This window comes from Falco peregrinus, chromosome 2 (genome assembly GCF_023634155.1).
Source record: "Falco peregrinus isolate bFalPer1 chromosome 2, bFalPer1.pri, whole genome shotgun sequence".
Taxonomy (NCBI): Eukaryota; Metazoa; Chordata; class Aves; order Falconiformes; family Falconidae; genus Falco; species Falco peregrinus.
The window spans coordinates 37,619,330-37,637,661 of NC_073722.1; the positions used below are offsets into that span (position 1 = coordinate 37,619,330).

Genomic DNA, 18,332 nt, shown 5'->3' on the forward strand with positions numbered 1-18,332 from the left:
ATATAAATAGCAGATGTCAAGTTCAATAGTTGTGGGGTAAAAATATGCACATACAATTACGTAAGGCTCATTTAATTGGGAGGAAATTCTTGGATGTAATTTATAAGGTAGTTATCTAATGGAGGAGATCTAGTTGCTATAGATTTTGCTGAAAAAACTCTTAAAGGAAGTATGTGATTTGAACCATGATATGGGAAAAACAGAGACAAAATACACCACAACAAAGTTAGTTACGTTCAAAAACAGCAGCAGAAAAACAGAATTTAGCAATAACAGATACCTTCCTTTCATTCTGCCTTTACAGTCTCTTGAGAAGTTAAAAGTGTTTTGGATTGCAATCAATCTAGATATCCATATTGCTACTTTTGCAGATTGAATATGTTGACTTTGCAATGGTGTCATGGTAGGTGCACTTAAGTAGCAGAAATAGGTGGTCTGTGTTGGGATGGCGCACATTCAGTTACGTGCTGAAGATTTAAAAAATGAAAAAAATCCATGTTTTTTCTGGTCGTGTTCTCTTGCACACACGCACGCACACACGCACACACACTCTCTCTCTCTCTCTCTCTCTCTCTCTCTCTCTGCCCCTCTGTTAAACTATATAAGGTACTCTGAATTACTGTTAATGAGGCACAAGCTGTGAAGGTTATAGTATACTGATAACATTTAGCTCTCTTTTATGTAGTTCCAGCTGATTCAATAGTGTTAGTCAGGAGGAGGTTTAAATAAGAACTGTCTGAATTTTAACCAACAAAAATTCAAATCAGCTTTTGTTGGGAAGAGGAAGCCGCTGAAAGAAACAGTGAGGTTTTGTGTGAGAGGCCTGTTCTTGGTAACATATATTTATAGTTCAGGAATTTTGTTAAACATGAGCCTTAATTTGTTAGCCTTCAGGGGATTTTGCAAGTCATATATTTTTTCCTAGACCTTGTGAGTGTGAAGACAGTTAAGGAATGTTTTTTTTTCCACTGCTATGCCTTTTGTTATTCTTTGGGTAAGCTCATTATTGATCTTCAGTTGACTGATAAGGGAATGGAGCCTAATTATATTTAAACTTAGTAAGATGTATGTGTTTCTAGAGTATGGGTACAGGTACTATTTAATGTTTTAAAATATATTATCAAATTATGTAATGTTTCATCTTCCAATTAATAAAAATAGTTTATCACTTATTTGCTCTTTTGTATGGTTAAAAGTATACCTGGCTGAAAAGTATTTGAAAAAACTTTCAATTTCCGCCCCTCAGCTACCTAAAATAAAAATACTCTCAATTATTTACATAAGCACATTTTATTAAATCACATGGGATTTGCATATATCCTTTCACAGAATGTTGAGTATGGGAACCATCGAAACTAGGTTGTGCGCTTGAAGTAGGTCTGTTTCTCGATAGCTAGAAAAATGGTTACATGCCAGAAAACTTCTTGAAAACTTGGCCAGAGCATTTGGATCTGTTTTATCAAGTTGTAGCAGTGCAAGCTGAAGAGCCTTAGTTCTTTAAAGCCTATCAGGTAGTTTCTTTAGATTTCTAGGTACTTGCCAAGTCTTGAGGCATTTAATTGGGCTGTGGCTCACTGCAGGTTTCATTACCATAGTAATAGACATGGGGAGGGGAGCAGAACCTGAATAAGGCAGAATCAAATGGAGCTGGGAGGGTGCCTTTATTGCAGCTAAAAATTCGATGTATGTTGTGTGTTCAAATGAATAAAATACAATGCCCAGCATTTGTATCTTTAGAGACGCAGGAAGTGTGGAATTGTGACAACCTTGATATTGTGCATTAATACAGGTTTAATTTTAAAGATTTCCAGCTATTCATCTCCTAATGTGGATTTACAGGTTCTACTATGTATGAAGGAATCTAGATGCCTAAAAAAAGATTTGAATTTATATTCTATAGACAGGGTGCCTAAAAGTTAGATGCTCACATTCAGCTTGGATTCAGCTAAGACTTTTGTTGAAGCTGACTGGGAGGGGGAAATAATGTCTGCTGTAAAGCAACTGAGAGAGAAATGTTGGTATTTCAATATGAATTAGCAAGGTATTTTAAAAAGAGTGTATAATAGATGGGGATTTAGAATGTGAAGCAAATGCAATTGCCGTTCTTGTAAATACCTATTAATATCAGAGCTCACAATGAAGTTTCTCTAGCAGGTCATGTTTGCTTTGTGTTGGATACAGAAGGCCTGTTTTTAAGAAATTGTTAACGTATGATCAGAAAAAAAGCTTTAAATAAACCAGGAACATTTCACAATATACCATGCAATTTATATCATAACTAAGCATAAGAATTTTGACTGAAAAATTGTGAGTTAATCAGTTTTCTCTACATTTGAAAGCTTTCAGCCACGCAGTTCTTTACTGTGTCATGACAGCATAAGACTAGTTGAGAGAGCCGTCTTTTTATTAACTCTTTCACCAGGTGCAGCGAGGTAACAATCACAGTGAGCTTATTTTCCTTACAGATTTTTCTTTAGAAAAAAAAAACCACCTTTGGAATTAGGCTGTTGGAGGGGAATTAAAATGATTTTCAATTATATGTTTTCCAAACTGATAATGTAATGCTGTGCATTTATACCCTGATGTATTGGAAGAGCCAGGCCGTACTTCAGGACATTTTGTTAATTTATATTTTTGGTTTGTGGTTTTTAGACCTGAAGTGGTGTGGATTAGAGTTTGTTTCAGTATTAAAGGATTGCATTAAGTTGAAGATCATGTTTGAATTTAATACAGTTTTACATTTTCAATGCTGGATGGTTTTTGTTACTCTTTTTGTGTGCGTTGTAACACAAATAATTATTTTTGGAAGGGGGGAAGGAAAAGTTCTCCTTTTGTGAGAGACTTTTCCCAGGAGTGTCAGTACACAAGGTCCTAAAGAATTGTCTGAGGCTTTACAGAGCAGAAGGTAACAATTGCTCTATTGATTCTCAAAAGGCATCGAAGCCTGTGGGCAGGACCCCCATTACGAACTGCCTGTAAAGGAACTGTGCCTTTTTACTGGGGTGTTTGTTAAAGATTAACAATCTTGATAATACTGAATTTCAAAAGCTAACTCTTTTAAACTAGAAGAATAGGAGAAAGTGGTAACAATAGCTCAGTGACAATGGTCTCATATTGTGCTGGCTTTTATAACGTACATCAAAAGAAAATTTCCCCTAGAACGGGTGGTTTGGGGTGCACTGCTGCTGAATTGTATATTATGTTTCAGCTTCAGGTTACAAAAACAATCATGTTTTGAAGTACAGTCAGCAGTAGGATGCAAAATCTACCTCCTGGAAGGCTTCTGATTTTTGTCGAGTCCTATCCTAAAGATGTTATAATTAGAAACAATGCTTTCTGTTTTTCCTGTGCTGAGAAATTGCTTGTCATATGCTTAATTAGCTGCCAAGATGTCAAGATTTTAAACTGGAAAAGGAGAAATAGAGACAAACCTAACTCTTCAGTTATATCGTACTGGTAGGTAAAGGAATAGTGAACTCTGCTCTTTCTTTCACATTTCCTTGGATTATCATACTTTTTTTGTTTGTTTGTTTGTTTTTGTTTTTGCAGCTGATTCAACTCATCAAACTATTGATCATCTGTTGCTATTTTTTTTCTCATAAAATCAGACTATGAACCCCCCACTTCCGCCACCACCACCTCTCTTGTCTGCTGCAGTCGTTGCATCGGCTTCTTCTGGTCCTCAGTCTGCAGGTGTAATACAAAGGCCTACATCAGGATCCACTGACCAAATGGCACATTTACGACCACAGACTCGTCCAAGTGTGTAAGTAAAATTGAAACTCACTGCCCGTCAGAAAAATGGAACAAGATCAGTAGCTTCACATGTACTTAAATCACACCAGCTGGCTTTGTTCTGCTAGAATTCCCAGAAAGCCAAGCTCACAACTCAGGACAAAAGCAACAAAACATACATAAAGGTGATAGCCCTAAACAACTTTCATACTGAGGGTTATTTATATCTTAGGTAAATATAGTCAGCTGTTACTGTATATACAAAGGACGCACTTCAAAGATATAAAATATATATTTATCATGCAGAAGATGAATTAATCTTTGAGTTAGCAATGAAGATTGTGTAACTTGCAAATGGCAAATACTGGAGTGAATTTATTCAGTGTTTTCTGTTATGTATGGTATGCAAAAGCTATTCCCATATGGAATAACTTATGCCAAAACATAGAAAGTGCTATATTTCATTTAGACTGTTACATTAGTACATCATTGTCAGACAGCTTGTGTAAGTTGCAATTGAAATTTGACTGAAGATTCTACAGTTCACTTAATTAATGGGTGGTAGTTTGGAATGAAGGCAGAAAGCTGGTAGTATTATATCTTCACACTTGTAATACAGGCAAATGTGCGTCATCCTTCTGGGCAAAAATATTTTGTACATTAACATGTGCTGCTGACAACTTCTTTTTTCTTGGAAACTTATTTGTGTGCAGCTTGGAGAATAAGAACGATAAAAAAAAATAAAATTCAGGAGTGGCTGAACCATCTAACAGGGCACGTTTGAATAATGCAAGGAATGCCTTTGTTCTCTGTCTTTATTTTTGTCTTCCCACCAGGTTTCCTCCCACTCCAAAAGAGCGCTCTTCTTGTATAGCAGGTGCATCTGGATTTGGGCAGTTTCTTTGGTGTCAAGCATTTTAGCACTGCTTCTTATGGATTATTGTGCTTAGTGTAGTTAATCAAGTTCCCATCTCATTTATTCCCATCCTCCATCTTCAAAGGGTTGCTCTATAAGAGATTACTAATGAAATTTGGAATGATTTAACTAAAAGGGACGTTAATGAACACCAATTAAAGCACGTCAGTTGCTTTCCCATAGAGTTTCAGTATGTAGCTTTGTAGATCACCCCTAAATCACATATCACTGAAGCCTTTTGTTGCCAGTGTGTCATGTTGCCTTTAAAGCATATTTTGGACTTGGTTTGCCAGGTACCTATATTGCCTTTAAAGCATTTTTGCAGATAATGTAAAGTTTTCTGCGTGGACAGCAAGGAACAAAAATACAATGCAAAAAGGAGCAGCATACAGTTAATGCTATTGTTGCTGTGCACAAAAGACATTTTTGACAAAAGAATGTTTTGTAAAGCTACTTTTTTACCCTTGGGGTTCCAAGGGGAGTGGGAAAAAATGGCATTAGAAGTAGTTGTGCATCCTTTTTCAAAAAAGGGGATGTTCTACTGGTCTACCCTAATTGGCTGCCTCTTGCGAAAAATATATTCTTTTGGGGAAAATGTGATTTATTAGAATGCTATTTCCTATAGGTCTGGGTCCATAATTATATAAACATGTTTATATAAACAGTTTAAATAGGTTTCTTGTGTTCAAACTGTGGCAGAAAATAGAACACTGTGGTGGTTAAAACAGTATCACATTTTAATGTGATTCCAGGAAACTGTGCAATCTTATATGAAGACTTCCCTAGGAATATTCCAGCATGCAACTGCAGGAGCTTCAGTTTTATTTTTGCTTTTTTTTTTCCTAAGAATGTTTTTTTTAAAAGGAAAAACTGCAAAATGTTTCTGAACTCTCAGTATGGTTTCAGATGCACTGTATTATACATTAATCTTGCTTAGAAGGAAAAAAGGGAAATTAGCTTTACAAGTGAGTAACTGGTAGCTACCTTATCCATAGACTTCAAGTTCTAGTAACATATGTTTTGACACTGAAGTTGCACAGGGAGGTTCCAATTTTGCAATATGAAAACTAGTTCTGATACTGATCTTTCATTCCCAACTAGCAGGATTTATCTGGGCTCCCCATTCTTCCTCAAAAAAAAGAAGTTGCCATGTCACAAAGCATGAGAGATACTAGAAGCTGGTGTAGGGAGAGAGAAGTGGGGTATGGTGGGGTCTATAGTTGATAATGATAGACTCATTTAGGTTGGAAAAATCATAAAGTCCAACCATATGAGATCATAAAGTCCAACCATTAACCCAGGACTGCAAAGTCCATCACTAAACCATGTCCCTAAGCACTGCATCAATGTGTTTTTTAAATACCTCCGGGGATGGTGATTCCGCCACCTCCCTGGGCAGCCTGTCCCAACACTCAACCACCCTTGCAGTAAAGAAATTTTTCTTAATGTCCAATTGAAACCTCTCCTGGCGCAGCTTGAGGCCGTTTCCTCTTGTCCCATCATGTGTTACCTGGGAGAACAGACCTACCCACACCTGCCTACAACCTCCTTTCAGGTAGTTGTAGAGAGATAAATAGGTGTAGATAAACACCTATTTAATGAAGTTCATTAACTTAATTAAGAAAATAGTTTTATTAGAAGTATTGTACATTACATTTAAGTGCAGTTAGGAGGATATTCTTAATGGTCATTGTTTCCTTTAATGTTGCCATAACTTCTGTTTTAATATGGTAACAGTATGATAAATCAACTAACACATAACCCTTTCTGCCTTGCCTTCTTATCTCTGACTGAACTGTCAGAAAACACAAGTGACATTTTCGGTTGATTTAGCTTTATCAGTTGCATCTACTTTCCTGTTTGTTAGGTATATTGCTATATACCCTTATACTCCTCGAAAAGAAGATGAACTGGAACTGCGGAAGGGAGAAATGTTCTTAGTGTTTGAACGCTGTCAAGATGGCTGGTTCAAGGGAACTTCCATGCATACAAGCAAGATTGGTGTGTTTCCTGGAAATTACGTGGCTCCAGTTACAAGGTATACTTTTATACAAGCGTCTAAACAGTTTATCTACTTTCCAGTTCAAAATGATTCTGTTCTTTTATTTAATGCTAAAATTGGATAATAAAGAGCTGTGAGTTTAGTAACTAGCTCATTTTTCAGTTGTGTTTTACTTTTTTGCTTTTATTTTTGGCAGGACAGTGACAAGTGCATCACAAACAAAAGTTCCCATGTCTACTGCTGGCCAAACGGGACGAGTGGTGACTATGGTCAGTCCTTCCACTGCTAGTGGAACATCTCAGAAGCTCCAGGGAAATGGTGTGGCAGTGAACTCCAGCACAGTACCCACAGCTGTGGTCTCTGCAGCACATATCCAGACTAGTGCGCAAACCAAGGTCCTTATGCACGTGACAGGACAAATGACAGTCAACCAGGCTCGCAATGCAGTTAGAACAGGTAAAAAGAAAAAAAAAAAAGAAGCCTTTATGTGTGGTAGACAACCTGTAAGGTCTGTCTGGGCAAGTGGCTGGAGTCAGGGTATGTGTAAATATGTGTTGGGTTTTATTTAAGGCATTTTTAACGTAGTTTTTTTAGTTGTATGCTTACTGTAATGACAATATATCTCTCTGGATTGCTGAATCTTTTATTCTCCTCTAAGCAACTCTGTGTACATACATACTCCTACTGTTGGGAATTTATATGCCAAGCACTTAAGGTGGACCTTTTTTTATTCCAGCAGTATATGGGATGGGGACATTCTTTGAGCTTCCCTACTCATATGCAATTCATATAGTAATAAAAGTGATAAGAACATCTGAGTCATAGCTTATTTTTTCATGTTACCTGCGTAATAGCTACAGATTGCTCTAATTTAGTATTCACTTTTAAATTATCTCCTAACATCTTTGAAGACCTTTAGCATTCATTCCTTCTTCTTTTTCAGGTCTCTGGCTCAGGGTTGGTCCTTAGGCATTCCAGTTTGTTCTCTAACCTTGACTGCAACTTCTTTCAGCTTTGACTCTGAAACACTAAAGCTATACTGGCTTCAAGACCTACATGATCTATTTCATAAAATCCTGTATTTCTGACAGGTATAACTGCCTTTACTGTCCGGGGCAGGCCACATCATAGTGAAACATGCCTTCTTGTTATTTAAACCCACATCCAAAAAGGTTGATAGTGGTGTTTTCAAGAGTTTTTGTTTACCAAATCCATGCACTCCTCTGTGGATTTGCCAGGCTAGGAAAATACCACACAACTGGAGCCTGATGTGTTCCAGTTGCTCCTAGGGCCACAAAAGAAAAGGAAAAAAACCCACTCCATTTCAAACTCTCCCAGTGTTCCCCCTTTCAGCCTTGAACTGGGGGCCTAAGATCTCTTGGCTGAGAGAGTCATGACAAAGGTTTTCTTTAATCGCAAGATTCTTACTGGCAGAGCGGAAGAAAAGCAAAAGATGCAAATGTTATTATCTGTTATCCCCTTAAGGATGATTGTTTCTTATGGTCTCAAAATCCAGGATTTAGCTCACTCCCTCTTCAGTGTCACGCATCTCCTAAAACACCCTGTGCATCTTCAGATGTCAGCACCAGGTTTGCTTTTGGAGGTCAGATACATCTTTACGTATTTCATTTCTTTAATTGGCTCCATCTTTCTCCAGTCTGATCTTAGGCTGGAACAGATGTGATAGTCCTCTGTAACAACTTTATTCTTTACCTTTAAATAAAAATAACCAGGTGCTATTGGCAGCTGGTAAGAGAAACTAAGCAAAGCATCTGTACTTTCCTGCCTCTCAGGCATAGGTTGTTTCTACTCTAAATCCTTTTGAGCTGCTTAGAAGTTTGCAAGTGACAGCACAAAGGAGGAAGCTCCTATGGGCTCCAGAGGCCTTTCTGTCCCCACATCTCTGCTCCACTGGCAAGATAAATGAGCTCTTACGGTTCCATTCAGCTGGCAAATACAACATATTTCCCACCAACTTTTCAAGTCCCAAATGGAAAAATCAAAGGGGCTGCACTCTCTCCAGAGAATTCAACGTTGGATTGTGGTGTAAAGGTGTACTGTTCCGTCACAAATACAGATCTGTCCCTTATGAGGGCCTGAAAACTGAAGCAATAACAGCTGCTTTATGGTCAAATGTTACAGAGAACTTTGTAGTCAGCATCTGAAATGTGATCATCTTGAGCTTTCCCTAGCACCTGTGCGGAGTGTTACCCTCTCGATGAGGCTTCGCAGTTCAGTGCTGCATTTTGTAGGACTGTTCTTCAGTTCCAGTTTAGCTCAGGACATTGAAGACCCTTCTTCAAATGATCCTGGCGAGACATTGCTTGACATCACCCTTGCTGAGAGGGTATGCATTCTTTGATTGAAAGGAACTGAGAAGAAAATGTATATTCTGCCTATTTCATTAAATGATGAACTGTGTGAAAATAGGGTGACTTGAAACATTTTTCCTATGGATTCCTCAGGGATAAGAAAACAAAACCAGAAAGCCATTCCACGCTTGTACTCCATTGACTGCATGTAAGTATAGATGTATCTTGAAGAATAGCAGCTACTTGTAAGAAAACTGACTTTGTCTGACGAGCAAAAGACAGCGTGAATAATTGTTTTTTACAAAAAAATCTTGCTGGACTCTCCTTATCTTCCTTTTTCAAATGTTTATGGTACTCAAGCATTAGGAAGGGTCTGCTGCAGGGGAAGAGGTGATGTACCAGAAAATACACATAGCATTTAATGGTGCTTTCTTTTTGAAGGAATTTGTGTTGCTTATCATAGGGATTGTAATTGGATCTAATACTGTATGATTGTTATATCAAATTTGTGAACTTTGTCAGTCTTCTCTAATATAATGTTGATGCAATCTAACCAAATTATCAGGGGAATTTGTGGAGAGCAGAATAAAGAGAGCAAGTGCTGGAGGCTTGATTCCAGGATATCACTTATAACAAGCCCGAAACTCTAATTGGTGTCTGCAAAATCAGTGAATGGATACATTTGAGATATACATGCACCAAGCTAGAGAGATGACCCCTTCTTAGATGCTAAGTTTCAGGTTGTTTGAAGAAAAGAGACTGTGCAGCACTGGGATGCTGCATTTCGCCTTATTATTTGGTTAAGATGTCTGCACTTCATACCACCCAGTGGTGCAGATACCCAAGTTGTTCAAATGATCTGAAAGCATGTGTGGTTGACCATATAACTGTAATAGCAATGTTGCTTCTTGGAAAGGATAAATTAGTTCATGCAGAACTCTGTGCTTTGCAGCTAGGCTGCAGCCCTGGTTAGTATATTCAGCCCTGTGCTATTCTCCAACTTCCAGTGTAGATGTTCCTTTTATTTCACAGGGGTGTGAGTAAATCCGCTTCTATATTTAAACTTCCCAAGAGACAATAGCTTACGTTTTCAGAGAAACCACTCATAGCAGTAATTGCCCCTGTACTTATTGTTTGAAAGACTCACTAAATCTGTTGTGGATTTTCTGAATAGTTTAGGCAAAACAATCCAATTATATTTTTAGCAGCTTCTATAAGGAGTGTTTCTTCCTACTTTGTTTTATGTGCCCTGACAACTACACAGCATATTAAAAGGAACAAAAAAGTTCCAGGCAGTATTTAGTTAGCACTTATGAACTAAAACGTAATCTTCACTTTACATCTCCGTATCTGAAGCGTTTTACTTAGCAGTTCGGATTTCTCCCCAGTGCTGTTATTCTTCTGCTGTATACTGGTGCAAGTAGGGTAGCATATGCTAGTTTATTCTGGTGAGATAAATTTAGCGCTATGTAAGATGTCATTATAGTAATATATGTTATGAAGGTGGGAAGGAAGCTCCTTATGACTGATTAGCTGTAACACGGTGACTGTACCTCACTTTGTGTCTTGTGAAAAGATGAACTCTCTCACATTTTGTTCTTTGTTACAGTTGCCACACACAGTCAAGAAAGACCTACGGCAGCAGTCACACCTATACAAGCACAGAGTCCAACATGCCTTATTCCTGCAGCTGTGATCATTCCTCACCACTCTGTTGCCTCCCAGCAGCTCCAGCCCCAGCTTCCAAATACTGCTGCTTATGTCACAGCTGTGAATGTGAACCGCTCAACTATACCAATGGCGTGTGCAGCAGCTTCTTTGAATTCTCCCAACATTGCTGCTTCATCTTTGGAGGGAGATATTAGTGGAAGAACTGTAAACACTCACCCTGGAGCTCCTGCATCTCCAGAGAGTGCTTTAGCAGCTGGTGGAAATGCTGCTGTCAGTAAAACAGACAAGGATGGCAAGGTGGGTAGAAAGTAAAATCATTCCCTTGAATTCTCCCATTTTCTTCATGCAAACTTGTAAGGGATCCATATTTTTTTTCTTACATTTGCTGAAGAGCAGCATTGTAAGGTTTTTAAGACGGAGCCTGAAACTCAGGCAGCCATTTTGTGACTACAGCTATGGGCAAATTTATTCTTGGCCATATAAGAATAATTTAGAATCCATAAAATACAGAACAGACCTTGGAGAAGGGTTGAAATAGGGTAGCAGGTTCATGCCTTAAGCCGGAGAAACAAAATGTGAATGGGTAGAGTTCAGAAGAACTGTTAGTTGGATTGCTGGAATTTTAGGTATTTTGTTCTTGTTTACCTGCAGTCAGTTTCCTGAATACTTTAGAAAGTTGTATTGTTAGCAGATGTTATCAGTAAGTATCTGTAAACTAAGAAGCCTATGATGCCAGCGCTCTCCCCCCCAAAAAAACCCACTTGAAACACAAACAAACAATAAAAAAACCCCAACCCATGAACTTGCAAGAACATAAGTTCAATCTAATGTAATAAACCTAATATTTAGTGAAAATCAGTATTCTTTACGTTACCTTCCTTATTAGGCAGACATACAGAGAGTTTATGAAAAACACATTACCAGCAATGTTTATTGGACAAAGGAAAAAAAAGCACATAACTCTGTCTTTTATAAATGTAGATCAGTAGAGTCTGTAGTGATTCTGCTTTCCTTCCTTCTATTTGAAGTATTTTTCTCTGTGTCTAATCTCATTCTCACTGTCCTACAAGCCGTATAATGGTTATATTGTAGGCAGAAACATTCCCCCAACTTTCTAACTGGTTTTGTTTTACAATTGTGATGTAGTCAGAAATATTTTTTCTCCTTTTGACACTTTCTTTACATCTCAAGTGTTTTAGAATTTACCTTTAGTACTCTTTAGCCACAAGCATTCCTTAATGAAGTTTATGTAGGTTTTAATCATACTCTGTACACTAATCTCACCCACTTTTTAATTTATTTTTTTTATTATTGTTGAGTGGAGGTATCTAGTTATCTAGTACTTAGTTTTAAAATTACTTCAGCCATAGCCACCGAAATCAGACTGAGGTGCTTTTAGGCAGGGCTTTTAGAAAAACTCACAATTTTAAGTTTAAAGATGATAATGTATTTGGACTGTTAATTTCTTTGCATTTCTCTCTTCTTTTTTTTCTTTTTTTATTTTTTTCCCCCATTTGGTAGACAGCAGATCTTTGCTGAAATAGCTTTAATTTATTGGAGACTTGGAAGAAGGACCAAGGATTTTTCATTCACAGTTCACCAATTTCACTGCATCCCAGGCTATAATAAAAAACTCACATTGCTCATGCTTTTTTCTTTCTGTAGTTAAATAACTTATTTTTGTCTCCAGGGCTTATAATCTGGCACCTCTTATAAGCACCAAATTTACTCAGTCAAAGGGTTGGTAAGAACATGACTGCCACGCCCCCTTAAAAAAAAGACAAAAACCACAAAAGCTACTTAAATAATTCTCTTCAGGGTAAGTAATAGTCTTCAGGGATTCCTGTCTGGACAAGCAAAAAGAATGTTTACAATTCTTCCCTCTAGCAGAGCAGCAAAACACAATACATTCCCCTTGTGGCAAATTTCTGTTAAATCATGAAGGTCTTCCCTTACTGAGGGAGGATAAATAAAAGACACTTATCTAAACAGCAGCCTCCCGGGCAGACTTTTTTCCCTGCTTGGTTTGAAATGACTCTTTATGCCTTCCTAGAAACTTCCATATTAACAAAATGTTTTACTGCTTAGATTCCCACAGTGGGAATCTAACTTCTCACTCCTTTTTCTAGACAACCTTTTGGGCCACTGCCATTGGGCCACTAACTAAGCAAAAGGACTTAGCAGGTTTATGGTCTAAATGACTTACTGGTTTTCTCTTTAGAATTTTAATAATTATCTGTCTCTTTTATAATTTTCATAATTATCTTTTGTAGTTTGTACAGTCTTAAATATGTCCTCATAATTTACTGAGTCCTGTCTGATCACAATGTCATCTGTCAGAATGAAATGTTCAACTCTTGATGGGAGACTTCTGTTCTAAAATGAGGCACTGCTTTTTGTTTACAGAAAGAAAAAAAAGGTTTGCTGAAATTGCTTTCTGGAGCGTCCACGAAACGCAAGCCACGATTGTCACCTCCAGCATCACCAACACTGGAGGCTGAGCAAGCAGCCGCAGAGTTAGCCCTGCAAGGTGCAGTTGGGCCAGAGCTTCCATCAGCAGGTGGTCACAGCAAAGCTGGATCCTGTCCCACGGACAGTGAGGTCTCTGGGCTGGCACAGGAGACACTGCATCGGAAAACAAGTTCCCTGGATTCTTCTATTCCAATAGCGCCACCGCCTCGGCAGCCTTGCTCATCCCTGGGTCCAGTCCTGAATGAATCCAGGCCTCTTGTCTGTGAAAGGTAAATCATCCCATGCAGCTAGACTCAGGCAAACCAAGAAAAAAAATCAACTTTCTGACACCTGCAGTGTATATTAGACTGCTTCAAAAAGCTGAGATTTTTATAGCAAGATGAAACTTACTTTGTTAACAATGGTTTATATGCTTATCAACTAATGCTTATGTTTATATTTGCTTACTTTTTGTGTTACTTTGAGGTTTTGTTATGAATAGACATTCAAATAAGGTGATCACGGTTTTGGTGTGAGTACTGAGGTAGATAAAATAGGCTTCCTGTTTTGCAAAACATGAACGCATTATATTCTTGCATTTATGAATACCAGCTTAGTCCTTTAAGGTTATTAGCAATGTAAAACTGCCAACCTACATATATGGTGAATGAGATCCTTATCTATGAGTAGGCTTAATACGTGATTTCTTGAGCTGTTGCAAAGATACTTTTACTACCTAAATGCCCCATTACTGTGCGCTCCACATAGCAAGCTCTAGGGCAGCCTCTGTGTCCTGGCAAATAAGTCTGAAAAACATGTAGTTGTCTGGACTCTAAAACTGCCAGGCAGTTGCTTTAAAGTTCTGTCACTTTTCTTTTGCGTCCATCTATTACTTTCAAATATCAAAGTCCTCAGTAGATTGCACGTACTATGAAGGAAGTCACAGTTTTCTAACCACTGTCTCTTTTTTATTATTCCTGGTAGTAGATAACCAACATGAAGAGTATCCTAGGATTTGTTTTGCTGTAGCTACAGGATTGTGTGGCTTACAGGAAAAAACAGTGGAGTTAGAATGTTTTAAGAGCTCAAGGACTGAACTGATTCATGCTGACTGTATTGTAGACTTCGTTCTGATACTACTAACTCATGGTGCGTGGGTGTACTGTTGTATTTCCAGAGGCCCATTGATCTTGTTACATCCATGTGTTAAGAGCCAGACAGCAGATAAGTTTCGACTTTGTCTTTTATTTTACTTCTGTTATACCTTTAATGCTTTTTAAAACATTATTACTGTTTCTATGCAGTTTCCTTGCAGGAAATTTCTATTTCATACTGAATTTCAGAAGTAGATTTACATTTATAGATGGAACATAAAACTTCAAAGACTTTCCTTTAAGAATAACATCATTTATTTCACATTGTCATCAGTCTGTTTGGCGCAGTAATATGTTTCTGTGCTTTGAATGTGAAAATAATTCCAAATTCATTCTGGCATGACCAGTGGGTATTTGTGTAAAGCTATTTGCATCCTCACGAAAAGTAGTTTTTTCCACTTCCATGGTGGAAATATTTCTTCTCAGAACTGCTTAAAGAAAGCGATGCTATATATTTTTGTTTATCTAGTAATAACACACACTCAAACTTTTTAATACATCTCTGTATCTTTACTATTATTTAAGTGAGAATACGTACCAGAGAAATACTACCACAAGATCATTCTCTTTGGTACTCATGCAGAATTGTTACATTTTGGTCAGTGTATTTAAATAAATTTTCATTTGGGTTCCCTTTGTCCTTTTCTGGTCAAGGTTGGTATTTTTTTTCTGTAGATGTGCTTTTGCCACATTTCCATTTCCTTAAAACAAATTGCTTAAAATATGTTGCTTAATAATACTTACTGCTTACCTTGTACTCAATATCTTGAAAGTAATTTATAAGCATTGATTAACCTTCATTAGTCTTGAAGGAGGGGTCAGTAAGAAACATACTGATGATGCAGTAGGATCTTCAGTGAAAACCTGGAGTTGAAAAGAAAAATATTCATGAGGATAAGCTCAACAAAAAGCTGAAGAACAGAGAAATCTGCTGATACTATTCTGCTCTTACATATCACAATTGCAATCACAGGCTACAATGATTGGAGAAAGAAACATTACTCTCTGTTCTGACTCTGGCTTTGCAGTGTAATCGTTAGTGTTCAAGTTTTATTTTCAAAAGCGACTAGAGGACTTAGGTGTCAGGTTCTGCTGATTATTCTGAATGGAATAGGAGCAAAAGTAGCTGGCTGAACCCTGGAAAGCACTTGAAAATGTTCCTGTTTTGGATGTGGAGTTTTCCCTGGATTCCTTCCTTCCTTTAAGATGCAATATCAAATTTTTGGTCTTATCCCACTGTTTCTCCATTTACTAGAATTGAAAGTTGACCTAGATTATGTCTTTCCTGTAGGTTCTACTGAAAATTGGAAGAAAAAATTGTGAATTTGTTTCCAATCATAAAGAATAAATGGGTGGGCATTTGATTTGTTTAATAGCAAACAAGCTCTTTGTGGCATGGATTTGCAGATGCATACTTAATACTAGTGGCCATTTCACTAAAGGAAGGGAAGATGATGACATTCCTTTCCATCTTACTGTTGCAGGTCTTCTCTGTACTTCCCATTCTTATATTCTCTCTTCTCCTGTGAACTAGGCTGGTTGATCACTGTGGTCCATGGTCTTTCATATGTTCCCTGTATGGAAGGAGCAGAGAAGTTAGAAATTTCAGCCAGGCCTTGCTTCCAGTTTGGAGAATTCCTTTCACCTCAGACTCTGTGATGGTGTTCAGTCATTTCTTCTGATTCTCCAGCCAAAACACAAGTTGTCTTAGGGTGTTGTGATTTCTTGTATTGATGCAGCGCTGACAAGGCCAAGGATCACTGTCTTTTCATTAAAAAGACAGACCCAACTCCCCACAATTCCCAGAGGGAGCTATGTTATGCTATGACTACATAGTAATTTGTTTATCTGTGGGGTTTTTTTCCATGACAAGAAGTAAGGGCATATTTCAAGCTCTTTTCATGAGCTTTCTCTTTTAGAGGGAAACATTGATTAAATAGTCTTGAAATTTTACAGTAAGTATACAGCACTGTAATAATAAACTTCCTAGCACCGCACAATGGTGTTAAAGACCTGAAGTTTAAGCTAAATATGCATCACTGCATATCCTAAACTATGATATCAAGCCTTCATCCAGTTACAGCGAAGGACAGAAGTAATTTTGTTCCGTGATTAAAGTGACTCTTAAGTCATTTTATCCACCACAAAATGACTGGTGTAACATCTGCTTCCAGCGCACAGGCCAGCAACTTTAGAGGGCAGCAGGTTTTATCACATCTGACAGCATTTAATGCTGTTAATGAAATGCTGAGAATCAGTCTGCCCTAGATGGGTGTTGATTATCTGTAGGAGTCAAAGCACCTACTCAGCAGATAGGAGAGCTGCACAACAGCAAGGCATAGGTAAGCTGTAAAGTAAAAATTCGAAGGACAAGAAAAAGAAACTAAAGCAAGAAGCTGAATAGTAAGTATGAATTTAACTTGTGTAATAATAGTAATTCCAAATTGCTGTGTTTTCCTCAGCTAAAATTTTCTGCATGTGAGAAAAATATTGTTACCCACTTGGTGATCAGGATAACCACAGATAATCGTCCAAAAATCAACTACAAATAGCTGGGAAGAAAAGCATTATTTTGTGTCTAGTGAAACAGAAGCAATGAAGAAAGGGAGAAACACATGAATGATACACTCTTTTTCATGTTACTGAGAAGTGTGAGAAATGCCAATATTAAAAATGAAAAGTAGAATGGAGAAAAGTGAAGACAGACAACCATCACAGTCACCACCCTGCTGCTAAAATAAAAATTTTAAAAATCACAAATACAAGTGCAGAAGCACTGTGGGATGCAGCCAGACATATTGGGAATACCAGGAAAGAACTGATGGCAAATGTAGTGGCTGCTTCTGGGAAGCTAAAATACTTTTGTTTTTATAATACTAATATTTTAACACTAGCTGATTAAAAAGAATTAGGATAATATTTTGAAAAGTGGTGAAAAATACTGTAAGACAGTCAAAGAAAATAGAAGGAAGAAAACATACTGTACAGCTTAGATGCATGTAAAATATTATAGATTATGTGACTACAAAAGATCTGCAAATTTGACCTTCAGACACTGAAAACAGCTGCAAATACTGAATAGGGTGATAAACAAGGAAGTGTTTTGCAAGATTCAAATGTGGGAATGAACGTGTTTTTCCAAAACATAGGTTACATTTACTAAATGTGACTATTTTTCTCCAGGGACCTGGCAATGAACTTTTGAGCTGAAACATAAGCTTTTTACTCTGCATGAAATTGGTAGTTTTGGCAGTATATTGTAGATGATTAAATAGATAATGGAAAAATATTTTCTGTTCCATAGCTGATCGGAGGTGATCTGAATAGACAGCTGTGTGAATGTGTGGTGAGTCTAGACCTGATCACCTCTATTTGGGCAAATAGAATTTGTATAATGTGGCATAAAATTTGATAGCTTGTTGTAACAAGAGAAGAAGGAGATGTGATGTAAAGACACAAAGCGTAATGGGTTTCTTCTCATTAAACATTGGAAAATATAGTAAATTTTAACATCAGTGGTATTGTGTTTTGGTTTAGGCATTAGGTTACAAGATGGATATCAAAGTAGTCTGGAAGCTAAAAGTCAGTGAGAACTACTCAATTACTGCAGAGCTGAGGGAGTTCAAAACTATAGGGAAAACTCAGGAGAATGGTATTTATGCACAAGTTGGTGATCCTTTAGGGAGGGCACAGGGAAGATGGGTTTTTGAAAAGCTGTTGGTTTTAACGCTTGGCAGGCAGGAGCAGAAGGTAGGGAAAGAACAAACTAGTCTGTCAGTTCAGGAGAGTGCAGAGGTTACTGACGGACAGCTTTGGAAACTGAAACCAGGCATATTTCAAGTCCAGTGTTTACAGCTCATCATTTGACAGAATGCAAGGTAAGCAAGGCAGGTATTCTTTCTTGAAATCCATTTTTTAATGGTCTTCCTTTCGGATAAAACTAGTGCTATGTGTATGTTACATAGTGTGCTGGTTAATTTTCAGCCTGAAAGCAGCGTGTTTATTACAATAGTGAAAGTTCTTCATAGCTTTATTGCAATTCTTTATCCTTTACTATCTTGTCCTGCCTCAGTAGAGGCTATTGTTTTATC

General features: G+C 37.6%; 1 protein-coding gene across 2 annotated transcripts in view; it reads left to right on the forward strand.

Moving 5' to 3' along the window:
* Positions 1–18,332, forward strand: part of SH3RF1 (SH3 domain containing ring finger 1) — a 91,258-nt gene that overhangs the window by 68,614 nt on the left and 4,312 nt on the right. For both annotated transcript variants that reach the window (XM_055794325.1, XM_055794326.1), the window contains exons 7-11: positions 3,609–3,766; positions 6,519–6,689; positions 6,850–7,109; positions 10,575–10,933; positions 13,043–13,377. In XM_055794325.1, coding sequence (XP_055650300.1) covers positions 3,609–3,766; positions 6,519–6,689; positions 6,850–7,109; positions 10,575–10,933; positions 13,043–13,377 — 1,283 coding nt within the window. The remainder of the gene's footprint in view (positions 1–3,608; positions 3,767–6,518; positions 6,690–6,849; positions 7,110–10,574; positions 10,934–13,042; positions 13,378–18,332) is intronic.